The 13,594-nt window shown below is 50.4% G+C and overlaps 2 protein-coding genes across 7 annotated transcripts in view; one reads left to right on the forward strand and one right to left on the reverse strand.

The window, feature by feature from the left end:
• Positions 1-10,562, reverse strand: part of RNF111 (ring finger protein 111) — a 79,938-nt gene extending 69,376 nt beyond the window's left edge. For 2 of the 5 annotated variants that reach the window (XM_029070375.2, XM_029070369.2), the window contains exon 1: positions 10,137-10,560. The gene's annotated coding sequence lies outside the window, so the exon portion shown is untranslated. Of the gene's footprint in view, positions 1-10,136 lie in introns of all 5 variants that reach the window. The other 3 variants (XM_029070377.2, XM_029070376.2, XM_029070379.1) reach the window with 2 other exon arrangements.
• Positions 10,563-11,824: 1,262 nt separating this feature from the next.
• SLTM (SAFB like transcription modulator) overlaps positions 11,825-13,594 on the forward strand; it is a 38,428-nt gene continuing 36,658 nt past the window's right edge. For both annotated transcript variants that reach the window (XM_029070366.2, XM_029070367.2), the window contains exon 1: positions 11,825-11,996. In XM_029070366.2, coding sequence (XP_028926199.1) covers positions 11,850-11,996 — 147 coding nt within the window. In that variant the 5' untranslated portion in view covers positions 11,825-11,849. The remainder of the gene's footprint in view (positions 11,997-13,594) is intronic.

Raw genomic sequence — 13,594 nt, forward strand, 5'->3', positions numbered from 1 at the left:
CTTGATTCTATTTATTGCTATTGTCTTAATGAGATGTACATCCCCTTGATTCTAGTTATTGCTAATGTTTTTGTCTGTCTCCCCCGATTAGGCTGTAAGCCCGTCAATGGGCAGGGATTGTCTCTATCTGTTGCTGAATTGTACATTCCAAGCGCTTAGTACAGTGCTCTGCACATAGTAAGCGCTCAATAAATACTACTGAATGAATGAATGACAACCTGATGACCTTGTATCTACTCCAGCGTTCAGAACGGTGCTTGACACACAGTAAGCGGCACCTAACACATACCTTCATTATTATTATTAGTCTCCCAATGCCCAGTACAGTGGACTGCCGACAGTAAGTGTTGACCGACTGATTGAGTTTAAAAACCTTGCTCTTTGGGACGCCGAGAGAGAATCACGCTGGACTACGGACAGCTAATCAGAAACTTTTCACCAAGAAACCAACTGAAAGCAGCGCCCACAATTAAGAAGGTCTAGTGAAGATCATCTCCCCGTGATCCTTTGGTTGAAATTGAGGTGAGGCCAATTTCCCAATAGACGTATTACATTTGTAATTTCTGACCAAAAGCTCATTTCTTAGAAAAAAAAAGCCATCCGCTGGAAACGTTGCCTGCTGAAAACTATAAAGCCACATCTTAATACTTTTTAAAAGTTGATTAAAAATGGAGAGCCAATGTGTTTTGTATTGTTTCTCGGGTACAAATCAGAGATTATCGCTCGGCTAGTTAGAGCTGGAAAATAAAAATCCACTCGCGCTACATGGTCTGGTTTTAGACAGGCATTAAATTGCTATTTCCTGGAGAATATGCACACTTCTAATCATCAAATGGGGGAGAAGATTCATTTATGATTTGCAGGTAGTTTGCGGTTCTTCTCCTTGCCTCCTTCGGTTGAATTATGACCTGCCTACACAGAACAACTTATAAATCAGAAACTCATTTTCTACAACCTTCTCGCTCCTCTATTATACAGTGATTCAACGATTCATCAGCAAGGAACCTAGAAGTTGACGGGGAAAAAATAGGGTTTCTTATTTTACAGTAACCAAGAGCATTTAATCTCGACGTCGGGAATCACCACTAATTTATCTGTACTCAATTAGCCATTCCAATAGAGTATTCCCTATTACTATTTTCATTCTGCCTTACGGCAAAAGCGGGAACTGAGCGCTACGGAACCTCAGAAAAACGGCGGAAGACGTTCAGCTTTCAAAATGACCAATTCTACTCTGAATTTTAGCAGATTTTATTCTTTCTTTTTTGAGGGGCTGGGGGAGGTCCAGGGTGAAATGGGAATGGATTGCACCCTTCCTCTCTTCTGCTCTTCCATTTGGCCTTGCTACCCCTCATTTTCCCTCTCTTCCTCGTTCCCTTTCTTTGAGGATCCTTCTTTTTTTTTTTAATGGTATTTGTTAAGTGCTGACTATGAGCCAGGCACTGTACTAAGCACTGGGGGAGATACAAACTGATCAGATTGGACACGGTCTTTGTCATGCATGGGGCTCACAGTCTTTATCCCCATTTTACAGAGGAGGCCACTGAGGCTCAGAAAAGTAATAATAATGTTGGTATTTGTTAAGCGCTTACTATGTGCCGAGCACTGTTCTAAGCGCTGGGGTAGACACAGGGGAATCAGGATGTCCCACGTGGGGCTCACAGTCTTAATCCCCATTTTACAGATGAGGGAACTGAAGCACAGAGAAGTTAAGTGACTTGCCCACAGTCACACAGCCAACAAGTGGCAGAGCTGGGATTCGAACTCATGAGCCCTGACTCCAAAGCCCATGCTCTTTCCACTGAGCCACGCTGCTTCTCCTATTGGCTTCTCCTAATGACTTACCCAAGGCCCCTCAGCAGACATGTGGCAGAGCCGGGATTAGAACCCAGGTCCTTCTGCCTCGCAGGCCCGGGCTCTATCCACTAGGCCATGCCGCTTCCCTATGAGAACGTCAGAGACGAAGAAAGATCTGGTCCCCGGGATGCATTTATTTGGGTTTTTCGCACCAGCTGCGGTGAACGAGTCTAAGAAAATAAACAGAGGTTGTCACCTTTGGGTCCAAAAGGCACATGCACCTCTGCGTTTGCGAGTCTGGGCTACTTCTGCCAACAGAGGGTAAACCATTCTGAGCCCAGAACCACCGCCCCCCACAATTTTAAATCAATTCTTCTTAACCAGAATCAACGGATCAATAAATCAATCAAAGCAATCAATCACTTATTGATTGCATACTACGTGCAGAGCACTGCATTACACCAATCAATGGTATTTCCTGAGCACTTACTTTTTAAAAAATGGCATTTGTTGAGTGCTGTGTGCCAGGCACTGGACTAAGCAATGGGGTAGAGACAAGTGAATCAGGCTGTGACACAGTCCCTGTCCCACAAAGGGCTCACAGTCTTCACCCCCATTTTACAGATGAGGTAACTGAGGACTAGAGAAGTGAAGTCAAAAAGCTACCACATCAGAGCCAAGATTAGAACCCAGGTCCTTTTGACTCCAGGATCCGTGCTCTATCCACAAGGCCAAGCTGCTTCTCCTTACTGCGTGCAGAACGCTGTACTAAGCGCTTGAAATCAAACAATATAATACAGTTGGTAGGTGCGATCCCTGCCTTAGGGAGCTTACAGTCTACAAGGGAAGACAGACCTTAAAATAAATGACAGATAAGGGGAAATGGGAGAGTTTAAGGCTACGTACATAAGTGCTGTGGGGCTATGGTGCCCCCGATTAGACTGTGAGCCCGTCACAGGGCAGGGACTGTCTCTATCTGTTACCGATGTGTACATTCCAAGCGCTTAGTACAGTGCTCTGCACATAATAAGCGCTCAATAAATACTATTGAATGAATGAATTAATTAAAGGGCTCCAGGGGAACACAGCCAAGTGCAGAGTTGAAGGTGAAGGGAGGGCAGGTAAGGGAAATGAGAAGTGGTGTGGTCCAGTGGAAAGAGCACGGGCCTGGAAGTCAGAGGGCCTGGGTTCTAATCTCAGCTCTTCCCCTTGCTTGCAGTATGACCTTGGGCGAGTCACTTAAAGTCTCCAGGTCTCGGTCTTCTCATCTGTAAAATGGGGATTCAAGACCTGTTCTCTCTCCTACTTAGGCTGTAGGACCTGGAGGACTTGATTATCTTGCATCTTCTCCAGCGCTCTGTACAGGGCTTGGCCCATGGTAAGTGCTTAAGACACAACATGGAAAAAAAGGGAACAAAGAAATTGAGGATTTCGTCAGGGAATGCCTGGGGAACAAAGAATAAAAAGAGAAAGAAAAGAGGCAGAATTTACCCTCTTGATCGCCCTTCTGATGTTTTTGACATTACTTTGTGTTCTCTGCCTGACATCAAAGGTAGGCCTTCCAAAACTGGCTCGAGACATGCTATATTAGCGAATGAGTCACTTTTTGTGGCTGTTGATCTATTCTTTTTCCTGTATTTGCTTCGGGCTGTCTTCCCTGTATGCTTGTGGTCAGACCTCTCCTTGAAGGTTTTCATTCCCACTACGGGCCAAGAATCTTAACTTTCCCAAGGGCTCAGTACAATGCTTCGTGTGAGCCCTGCGTGGGACTTTAGGCAAGTCACTTAACTTTTCTGTGCTTCAGTTACCTCATCTGTAAAATGGAGATTAAAACTGTGAGCCCCGTGTGGGACAACCTGATCACCTTGTATCGCCCCAGCGCTTAGAACAGTGCTTTGCACATAGTAAGAGCTTAACAAATACCCACAATTTATAATCTAGCCTATAAAATCTTCACCAACCCATCATATGTTCCCTGGGTGACATAGTCATGCTGAATCAATCCATGAATATGATGGCAGCATCCACAGTATTATTATCTATTACATTAATAATAATAATAATGAAGGTATTTGTTAAGCGCCTACTATATACCAGGCACTGTACTAAGCACTGGGATAAATACAAGTCTATCAGAAGGGACTCAGTCCCTGTCCCACATGGGGCTCACACTCTGAGGAGAAAAGGTTTTGAATCCTCATTTTACAGTTGAGGAAACTGAGGCACAGAGAAGTGAAGTGATTTGCCCAGGGTCAGGCAGCAGGCAAGTGGTGGAGCCAGGATTAGAACCCAGGCTCTCGGCCTCCAAACAGAGACGGAAAGAGAGAGAGAGAGAGAGATAGATGTTCCAGTCAAGTTTAAAAAGTACCACCGCCTTTCCCACAATGAAGGAAGGTTTTCTCAAAGCGGTGTGCTCTTTTTTGGTTTTTAATGACATTTTTTAAGCACTTACTATGGGCCAGGCACTACTCTAAGTGCTGGGATACATCGAGTTGGATACAGTCCCTGTCCGACAGAAGGCTCACAATCTTAATCTCCATTTTACAGGTGAGGTAACAAGCACAAAGAAGTTAAGTGACTTGTCCCGGGTCTCACGGCAGACAAGTAGCGGAGCCAGGATCGGGATTTAGGTCCTCTGCTCCAAGGCCGTGCTGTATCCACTGGGCCACGCTGCTCTGAAGTGAGCTCTGGGTGAGGAACGAGGAAAGCCTGCTCCAGTTAAGACAGCTGCCAACCCCCAGGATGCCTTTTTCCCATCTTCTTCTCTCTTCTTCCATCTTTGGAGTGGAGGAAGTGGCTAAACCAGCATTTTTAGGTCCCTGAATCTGGCCTTGTAAGGACTGCCCTCAGACCGTTAATGAAAGAGATCATTCCCCTTCAGGAATTCTGGGAAAGCTGATAATATTCCTACAGCCTACATGTCCTTTCTCCCCTGCCCTGGGCCTTCAAAGCAATCAGGACCTTGTTTTCAGCTGTTTCGGAAGAACACCGCCCTAGTTCCAGTCAAAGTGCTGTCTGAACGAGAGGCCCATCCAGGCACTGTTCGCTAAGTGCTGCGGAAGACCCGAGACCGTCGGGTTTAACGCAGTCCCTGTCCCATGCGGGCCAGGCACTGTACTAAGCGCCGTGGAAGACAGAGAAGCAGCGTGGCTTAGTGGAAAGAGCACGGGCTTGGGAGTCAGAGGTTTGTGGGTTCTATTGTCGGCTCCGCCACCGATCAGCCGTGTGACTCTGGGCAAGTCACTCGACTTCCCTGTGCCTGGGTGTCCTCTTCTGTAAAATGGGGATTAAGACTGTGAGCCCCATGTGGGACAACCTGATTACCATGTATCTACCTCGGTGCTTAGCACAAAGTAAGTGCTTAACAAATATCATAATCATTATTATTATTATACGATAGGTTTATCACAGTCCCTGTCCCATTTTACAGGTGAAATAATAATAATATTTGTTAAGCACTTACCGTGTACCAAGAACTTTTCTAAGCGCTGGAGGAGATACAAGGTAACAGCCCTTGTCTCATACAGGACTCACAGTCTTAATCCCCTTTTTAAAGGTGAGGTTACTGAAGCCCAGAGAAGTGAAGTGACTTGTCCAAGGTCATCCAGCAGACAAGTGGTGGAGGAGGGATTAGAACCCACGTCCTCTGACTCCCAGGCCCAGGCTTTTGCCACTAGGCCAGGCTGCTGCTTCTGTGGGGGGGCAGGGGCAAAGTGAGGGGAGAGAGGAGGAGAATTTGAGCTGGAGAAGGTCTGTTTGTTTATCTCTCTCCAACCCGCCCATCCATCTGGGGAGAGTCCCTGCCTCTATCTCCCTCCAGCAGCCGCTCAAGTGACCAGCTCTCCCTCCCTCCACCCTTCTGCTGGGGGGCCGGAGGCGGGTAGGAGCGAAGGGGCAGAGGGAGGTGTTGCTCCTCCCCCCCGTTTTAGAGTTCTCCAAAAAGCCCACCACTTCCAGGGGGTCTTCCCCAATTCATTCACGACAACTCGGTCACGATGGAACAAGGTCCATCGTATATATTTTCATGACCCTATTTATTTTGTTAATGAAATGTACATCGCCTTAATTCTATTTATTTGCTATTGTTTTAATGAGATGTTCATCCCCTAGATTCTATTTATTGCTATTGTTCTTGTCTGTCCATCTCTCCCGATTAGACTGTAAGCCCGTCAAAGGGCAGGGACTATCTCTATCTGTTACCGATTTGTACATTCCAAGCGCTAAGTACAGTGCTCGGCACATAGTAAGCGCCCAATAAATACTATTGAATGAATGAATGAATCGTTGGCATTTGTGTTCTCTGATCCTAACCTAAGCACTCCTGAACATAGTATTTTTTTTTTTTACTTCTGGCACATTTATCTGTACTTTCAATTGTTTATCAGGCAAGTGCTTAGTAGTACTTTGCACACAGTAAGCGTTCAATAAATACAATTAATAATAATAATAATTTTGCCCTATTTCTGTACTGCTTCCTGTTTCATACTTGTCCTTCCTCTGGTTTACACTATCCTCTTAGAATCTTTGTCCATCTCCTCCATTAGACTAGAAGAATATTGGGGGAGTTACTGTCGGAGTCCCTTAAGCGCTTACAAAAGCGCCTAGTTCTCAAGGGGTGCTCAGTAAATACCACTGACTGATTGTCAAAGACGGGCTTCTGCTGAGAGGAATTTTTATCAGACCACAGTTATGACCAAAACTCTTTAGACTCCGGAAGGCTGACTTCTAGAGCCATTCCAGTTGATTCTGGAAGGGGTTTTAAAATCACCTGTGGGTCTTTGGGGGTTGTTTCCAGAGCACAGTCCTCAGCCCAGAGCAGCCCCTACGCGATTGATTCCAGCACTTTGGAAGATACCCGTAGCCTGAGGAATTGGGAGTTTCCTCATATATTTGTTTTACTTCTTACTCACTGTGCCTCCCTCTCAACCGTCTCTCTGCAGATCTCTTGCCCAGGTCCTTCCTCTGGCCTGGAACTTCCTCCCATTTCACGTCCGACATATGATTGCTCTCCCCATGTTCAAAGCCTCATTAAAAGCATACCTCCTCCCAAAGGCCTTCCCTGACTGAGCCCTCATTTTCTCTTCTCCCACTCCCTTCTTTGTCATCCTAGCATTTGACTCCTATATTCGCCGCACCCTCAGCCCCACAGCACTGATGAATAGATCCCTAATTTTTAAAATTTATGTTAATGTCTGACTTTCCCTCTAGACTGAAAGCTCCTTATTAGCCTATCAATCAATCTATCAATCAATCAGGTTCCTTATGGACAGGGAACGTCTACCAACTCTGTTGCAGTGTACTCTCCCAAGCGCTTAGTACAGTGGTCTGCACACAGTAAGCACTTAATACCATCGATTGATTAAACATTAGGGATTCCTGTTGTGTTCTTGTTCTTTCTTCTGTTCCACTACAGTATTTAATGATGATGATGATGATACTAATAATTGTGGTATTTATTAAGCACCCTTTACGTGCCAAACATTGTACTAAGGACTAGGGTATGGGCAAGATAATCAAGTCCCATATAGGACTCACAGTCAAAGAAGGAGGGGGAACAGGTACTGAATTCCCATTTTGCAGATGAAAGATCTGAGACACAGAGACGTTAACTGGCTTGCCAAAGGTAATGCAGCAGAAAAATGGTGCAGCGGGATTAGAACTCAGGCCCTTGTCTTTTGGTCCACGCCATTAGATTGTAAACTCCAGAGGGCAGTGAATGGTACTCTCCCAAATGCTTAGTACAATTTTTTGGCCCTCAGTAGGTATTCAGTAAAGAACATTCACTGATGGTGATATGTCAGACTATCATCTAACACCAGCTTCCAGGTCTCAATGACATTATGATGGTATCTGTTAAGCATTTACTATGTGCCAGGCACTGTACTGAATGCTGGGGTGTATATAAGCTAATCAGGTTAGATGGCTCGCAGTCTCAATCCTCATTTTACAGCTGAGGTAACTGAGACACAGAGAAGTGAAATAACTTGCTCAAGATCACATGGCAGACAAGTGACGGAGGCGGCATTAGAACCCATGATCTTCTGACTCCCAGGCCCGTGCTCCATCCCCTAGGCCAGGCCGCTTCAAATCACTCCTAGCTGCGGAGAATAAGTCTCAAGGGGCTGGGCCCAATTCAGAGCCTTGCTTTTCAACATTCTGGTGGGAAAAGGATCAAGCATGGTCCTTTGATTCTGACACCATCAATCGTAGTTCATTTCAGAATAGCCTGACATCTTGATAAACTTCTCAGGGCAGCCAAACCTGGTCGGCTGCTACGCAAACCAAGGTCTAGGCATTTATTTATTATTTATGTAAAGCCGTGTGGTCTAGGGGATGGACCATGAGCCTGGGAGTCAGAAAGCCCTGGGTTCTAATCCCAGCTCCGCCACTTGCCTGCTGTGTGACCTTGGGCAAGTCACTTCACTTCTTCAGTTACCTCCTTTGTAAAATGGGGATTAAAACTGTGGATACAGCCAACTCTGCACATGTGCATACAATTATAATAATAATAATAATTACGGCATTTATTAAGCACTTACTACATGCCAAGCACTGTTCTAAGCGCTGGGGGAGATACAAGATAATCAGGTTGTCCCATTTGGGGTTCAGTCTTAATGCCCATTTGACAGATGAGGCAACTGAGGCACAGGGAAGTTAAGTGACTTGCCCAAGGTCACACAGCAGACAAGTGGCAGAGTCGGGATTAGAACCACGACCTCTGACTCCCAAACCAGAGCTCTTGCCATTTGGCCATGCTGCTTCTCATGCATATACATATATACATACATGTATACATGAACACATATATATATACACACACACCCTTATACACAAAATTATTTACACCCAGCACAGGAAGATGTGAGTACTTAAATGCCACAGGAATTCTCCCAAGTGGAATCTTCCTAGGCCAGTAAAAATATAGCTAGCTAGATCCATAGACTACATGTACCAATCCCTTCATGATTGTTTGACAAATTATTCCTCATAAAATTTTGGTTTTCTTGATCAGGACCCAGACAAAACACTGTCACACTAACTGCTGAAAAAGTATGGAGAAATGAAAGTTCAATTATGACCCAAAGTCTCTTCTGAGAGTCGATTTCGGTAGTTCGCTAAAAATATAAACTCTTTGTGAGCAGGGAACATGTCTTGTGCTTCTGCTGTACCTTCTCAGGGGCTGAGTACAACGCATCACACCCAGCTGGCGTTCAATAAATATGCTTCTCAGGCTAAGGAGGAGAGAATAGAAACTGAGGGTCGGGTAGGTCAAGTGACAATCGCGAGGTCAGCCAGCAGACTGGTCGTAAGGTTGGGACTTGCACCCCGGTCTCCTGACTGATCGACTCCCAAGGCCAAACTGCTAACGCCAATGATCAAATGAGCCAGTTTGAGGAACTCAGTTCTTCCGGTTGCTTTTCCCCCCGCCCTTTAATGGTATTTGTTAAGCGCCCAGCCCAATAATAATGGTATTTAATAATGCTGGTATTTGTTAAGCGCTTACTTTGTGCAAAGCACTGTTCTAAGCGTTGGGGGGATACAAGGTGATCAGGTTGTCCCACGTGGGGCTCACAGTCTTCAACCCCATTTTACAGATGAGGGAACTGAGGCCCAGAGAAGTGAAGTGACTTGCCCCAAGTCGCCTGGCTGACGAACGGCGGAGCCGGGATGAGAACCCGCGACCTCAGACTCCCCAGTCCGGGCTCTTTCCACAGAGCCAGTGGCGGCGGCAGGATTAGATCCCACGTCCTCCGACCGGGTTGCCTGATCGAGGACCTGGCCCAGCTCACCTCCTTCCTGGTTGGATGATGGTGATGACCCTATTTATTTTGTGAATGAGGTGTCCATCCCCTTGATTCTATTTATCGTGATTAAGTTGTCTTGCTTTTTGTCCATCTGTCTCCCCCGATTAATGATGATGATGGCATTTGTTAAGCGCTTACTATGTGCCAAGCACTGTTCTAAGCGCTGGGGAGGATACAAGGTGATCAGGTTGTCCCACGTGGGGCTCCCAGTCTTCATCCCCATTTTCCAGACGAGGTCACTGAGGCCCAGAGAAGTGAAGTGACTTGCCCACGGTCACCCAGCTGACAGATGGCGGAGCCGGGATTCGAACCCTTGACCTCTGACTCCCCAGCCCGGGCTCTTTCCGCTGAGCCACGCTGCTTCTCTGTGGGCCCGTCAACGGGCAGCGAGGGGCTCTCTCTGTTGCCGAACTGTCCGTTCCGAGCGCTCGGTCCATTGCTCTGCACATAGTAGGCGCTCAATAAATACTATTGAATGAATGAATGATGATGAGGATGAGGAAGTCCTATCGATTATTAATAAGCATTACTGACCTGCACAGGTGGGTCTTCCCGGAGAAGGCGGCCCCCCGCTCCGGGCCGCTTCCCACTTTCCCTGGGGAAAAACTGGGAGAGGCGGGAAGCCCCAGGGCGTCACTTTGGGGGGATGGTGGTGTTGGGAAGGTTCTCCTACCCTGACTGGGGGGGGTCTTCTCGTATTTGGGGGAGGGGCTCCCTTCCCCTGCCACCCTGTCCCTCGACGGTGGGTCGGCAAGGCCCGGGCAGGACCGGCAACGGGGTCGAGGTCAATCCTGGCCCCCACCCGAGGCTCCCTGAGGGCTCACCGTCCTCGGGCCGGGCTAAGGGGGCGAGGGGCGGGCCGTCATACCGGCCGACCGTTGCGCACCGACCGTTGCAACGGTGGGAACGGGCGGGGCGTCAGGCTTGAGCCATGTGGCCGCGGCGCCCTCGGTCGGCGGGAACGAGGTGAGGGAGGGCGCAGTGCGCAGGCGCCTCGTGGACCTCGTCGGGGGGGGGGGGGAAGGGCTGGTGCGCAGGCGCCTTGGGGCCCTCGACTGGGAGGGAGGGAGGAGGGACGGGATCAGTGCGCAGGCGCCTCGTGGCCGTCGTCGGAGGGGGAGCAGGGAAGGGATCAATGCGCAGGCGCCTGGTGGCCGTGCTCTGAGGGGGAGGAGGGAAAGGGCTAGTGCGCAGGCGCCTCGGGGCCCTCGGTGGGGGGGGCGGGGAAGGGAGGAGGAATCAGTGCGCAGGCGCCTCGTGGCCGTCGTCTGAGGGGAGGGAAGGGAATCAGTGCGCAAGCGCCTCGTGGCCGTCGTCTGAGGGCAGGGAAGGGATCAGTGCGCAGGCGCCTCTTGGCCGTCGTCTGAGGGCTGGGAAGGGATCAGTGCGCAAGCGCCTCTTGGCCGTCGTCTGAGGGCAGGGACGGGATCAGTGCGCAAGCGCCTCTTGGCCGTCGTCTGAGGGGGAGGGAGGAGGGGAGGGGCTAACGCGCAGGAGCCTTGTGGCCGTCGTAAGGGGCTTGTACGCAGGGGCCTGGTGGCCGTCGTCTGAGAGGGAGGAGGAAAGGAGCTGGTGCGCAGGCGCCTCGTGCCCCTCGTCTGAGAGGGAGGCGAGAAGAGACTAGTGCGCAGGCGCCTTGTGGCCGTCGTCTGAGGGGGAGGGAGGTGAGAGGAGATCAGTGCGCAGGCGCCTTGTATGCGTCGTCTGAGGGGAGGAGGGAAGGGATCAGTGCGCAGGCGCCTGGCGGCCGTCGTCTGAGGGGAGGGAAGGGATCAGTGCGCAGGCGCTTGGCGGCCGTCGTCTGAGGGGGAGGAGGAATAGGATCAATGCGCAGGCGCCTTGTGGCCGTCGTCTGAAGGGAGGAGGGAAGGGATCAGTGCGCAGGCGCCTGGTGGCCGTCGTCTGAGGGGGAGGAGGAAAAGGATCAATGCGCAGGCGCCTGGCGGCCGTCGTCTGAGGGGAGGAGGGAAGGGATCAGTGCGCAGGCGCCTGGTGGCCGTCGTCTGAGGGGGAGGAGGAAAAGGATCAATGCGCAGGCGCCTGGCGGCCGTCGTCTGAAGGGAGGAGGGAAGGGATCAGTGCGCAGGCGCGTGGTGGCCTCGGTCCGAGCGGGCCGGGAGGGCGAGGTCAGTGCGCAGGCGCGTTGCGTCCATCCGGGTGCCGGGCGGTCGGTTGCTGCGCGCGGCGGGGCGTGGGGGGGGGGCGGGGCGGGGCGGGGGCCGCCTCAGCCGCCTCAGCCGCTTTAAGATGGCCGCCGCCGCCTCGGCCTCGGCCGCCCCGACGGAGAGCAAGAAGATCACCGACCTCAGGGTCATCGACCTCAAGTCCGAGCTGAAGCGGCGCAACCTGGACATCACCGGGGTGAAGAACGTGCTCGTCTCCCGCCTCAAGCAGGTGACGCCTCCCCCGGGGCCACTAGGCCGCGCCTCAGTTTCCCCAGCCCCCTCGTCCTCACACACACCGCCCCGCCCCCCCCCCCCGCGCTGAGGCAGACCCTCCGACCTGGCTGCCCCGCCGCCTCTCGCCCCCCCCCCCCCCCAAACGGTCTCTCCAACTTAATTATGCTCCTAATAAGCATCTGTCTGAAGCGCTGAACTCCGGGCCGGGCACTGTACTAAACGCCGAGGTGAGGATGGCATTTGCTCAGCGCTCGAGAAGCAGCGCGGCTCAGGGGAAAGAGCCCGGGCTGGGGAGTCCGAGGTCATGGGTTCGAATCCCGGCCCCGCCCCTCGTCAGCTGGGTGACGGGGGGCAAGTCCCTTCGCTTCTCTGGGCCTCAGTGGCCTCATCTGTAAAATGGGGATTAAGACCGGGAGCCTCACGTGGGACAATCTGATGACCCTGGATCTCCCCCAGCGCTTAGAACAGTGTTCGGCACATAGTAAGCGCTTAAATACCAACATTATTATTATTCTCTGTGCCTCAGTTCCCTCATCTGTCAAATGGGGATGGAGACTGGGAGCCTCACGTGGGACAACCTGATTCCCCTGTGTCTCCCCCAGCGCTTAGAACAGTGCTCTGCACATAGTAAGCATTTAAATACCAACATTATTGTTATTATTACTCTGCCAAGCACTGCCCCTAAGCCCTGGGGTAGATACCAACTCATCAGGCCGCCCCCCCGGGGCTCACCCCCATTTTGCAGATGAGGTCACTGAGGCCCAGAGAAGAGTAATAATAATAATGTTGGTATTTGTTAAGCGCTTACTATGTGCCAAGCACTGTTCTGAGGGCTGGGGGAGGTACAAGGTTAACGGGTGGTCCCCCGTGGGGCTCCCAGTCCTCACCCCCATTTTGCAGATGGTCACTGAGGCCCAGAGAAGAGTAGTAATGTTGGTATTTTTTAAGCGCTTACTATGTGCCAAGCACTGTTCTAAGCGCTGGAGGAGGTACAAGGTTAGCAGGTTGTCCCCCGTAGGGCTCACAGTCTTCCACCTCGCTTTACAGATGAGGTGACTGAGGCACAAAGAAGTGAAGTGGCTTGCCCAACGTCATACAGCCGACAAGTGGCGGAGTCAGGATTAGAACCCATGACCTCTGACTCCCAAGCCTGGGCTCTTGCCATTGAGCCACGCTGCTTCTCTTGATCCCAAGTAGGCAATGGAGAAAGTTAGTTTTGCCCCAGCTGGGCTTCACGCCCCCTCTCTTGATCCTCTGTGTCCTGGTTAGATAATAATTATGATGTATTTGTTAAGCGCTTACTGTGTGCCAAGCACTGTTCTAAGCAGTGGAGTGGATACAAGGTAATCAGGTTGTCCCACGTGAGGCTCACAGTCTTAACCCCCCTTTTACAGATGAGGTCACTGAGGCACAGAGAAGTGAAGTGACTTGCCCAAGGTCACAGAGCAGACAAATAATAATAATAATGGTATTTGTTAAGCGCTTAGTCTGTGCCAAGCATTGTTCTAAGTGCTGGGGTGGATACAAGGTAATCAGGTTGTCCCAGGTGAGGCTTACAATCTTAATCCCCATTTTACAGATGTCGGAACTGAG

This window comes from Ornithorhynchus anatinus, chromosome 8 (genome assembly GCF_004115215.2).
Source record: "Ornithorhynchus anatinus isolate Pmale09 chromosome 8, mOrnAna1.pri.v4, whole genome shotgun sequence".
Classification (NCBI taxonomy): Eukaryota; Metazoa; Chordata; class Mammalia; order Monotremata; family Ornithorhynchidae; genus Ornithorhynchus; species Ornithorhynchus anatinus.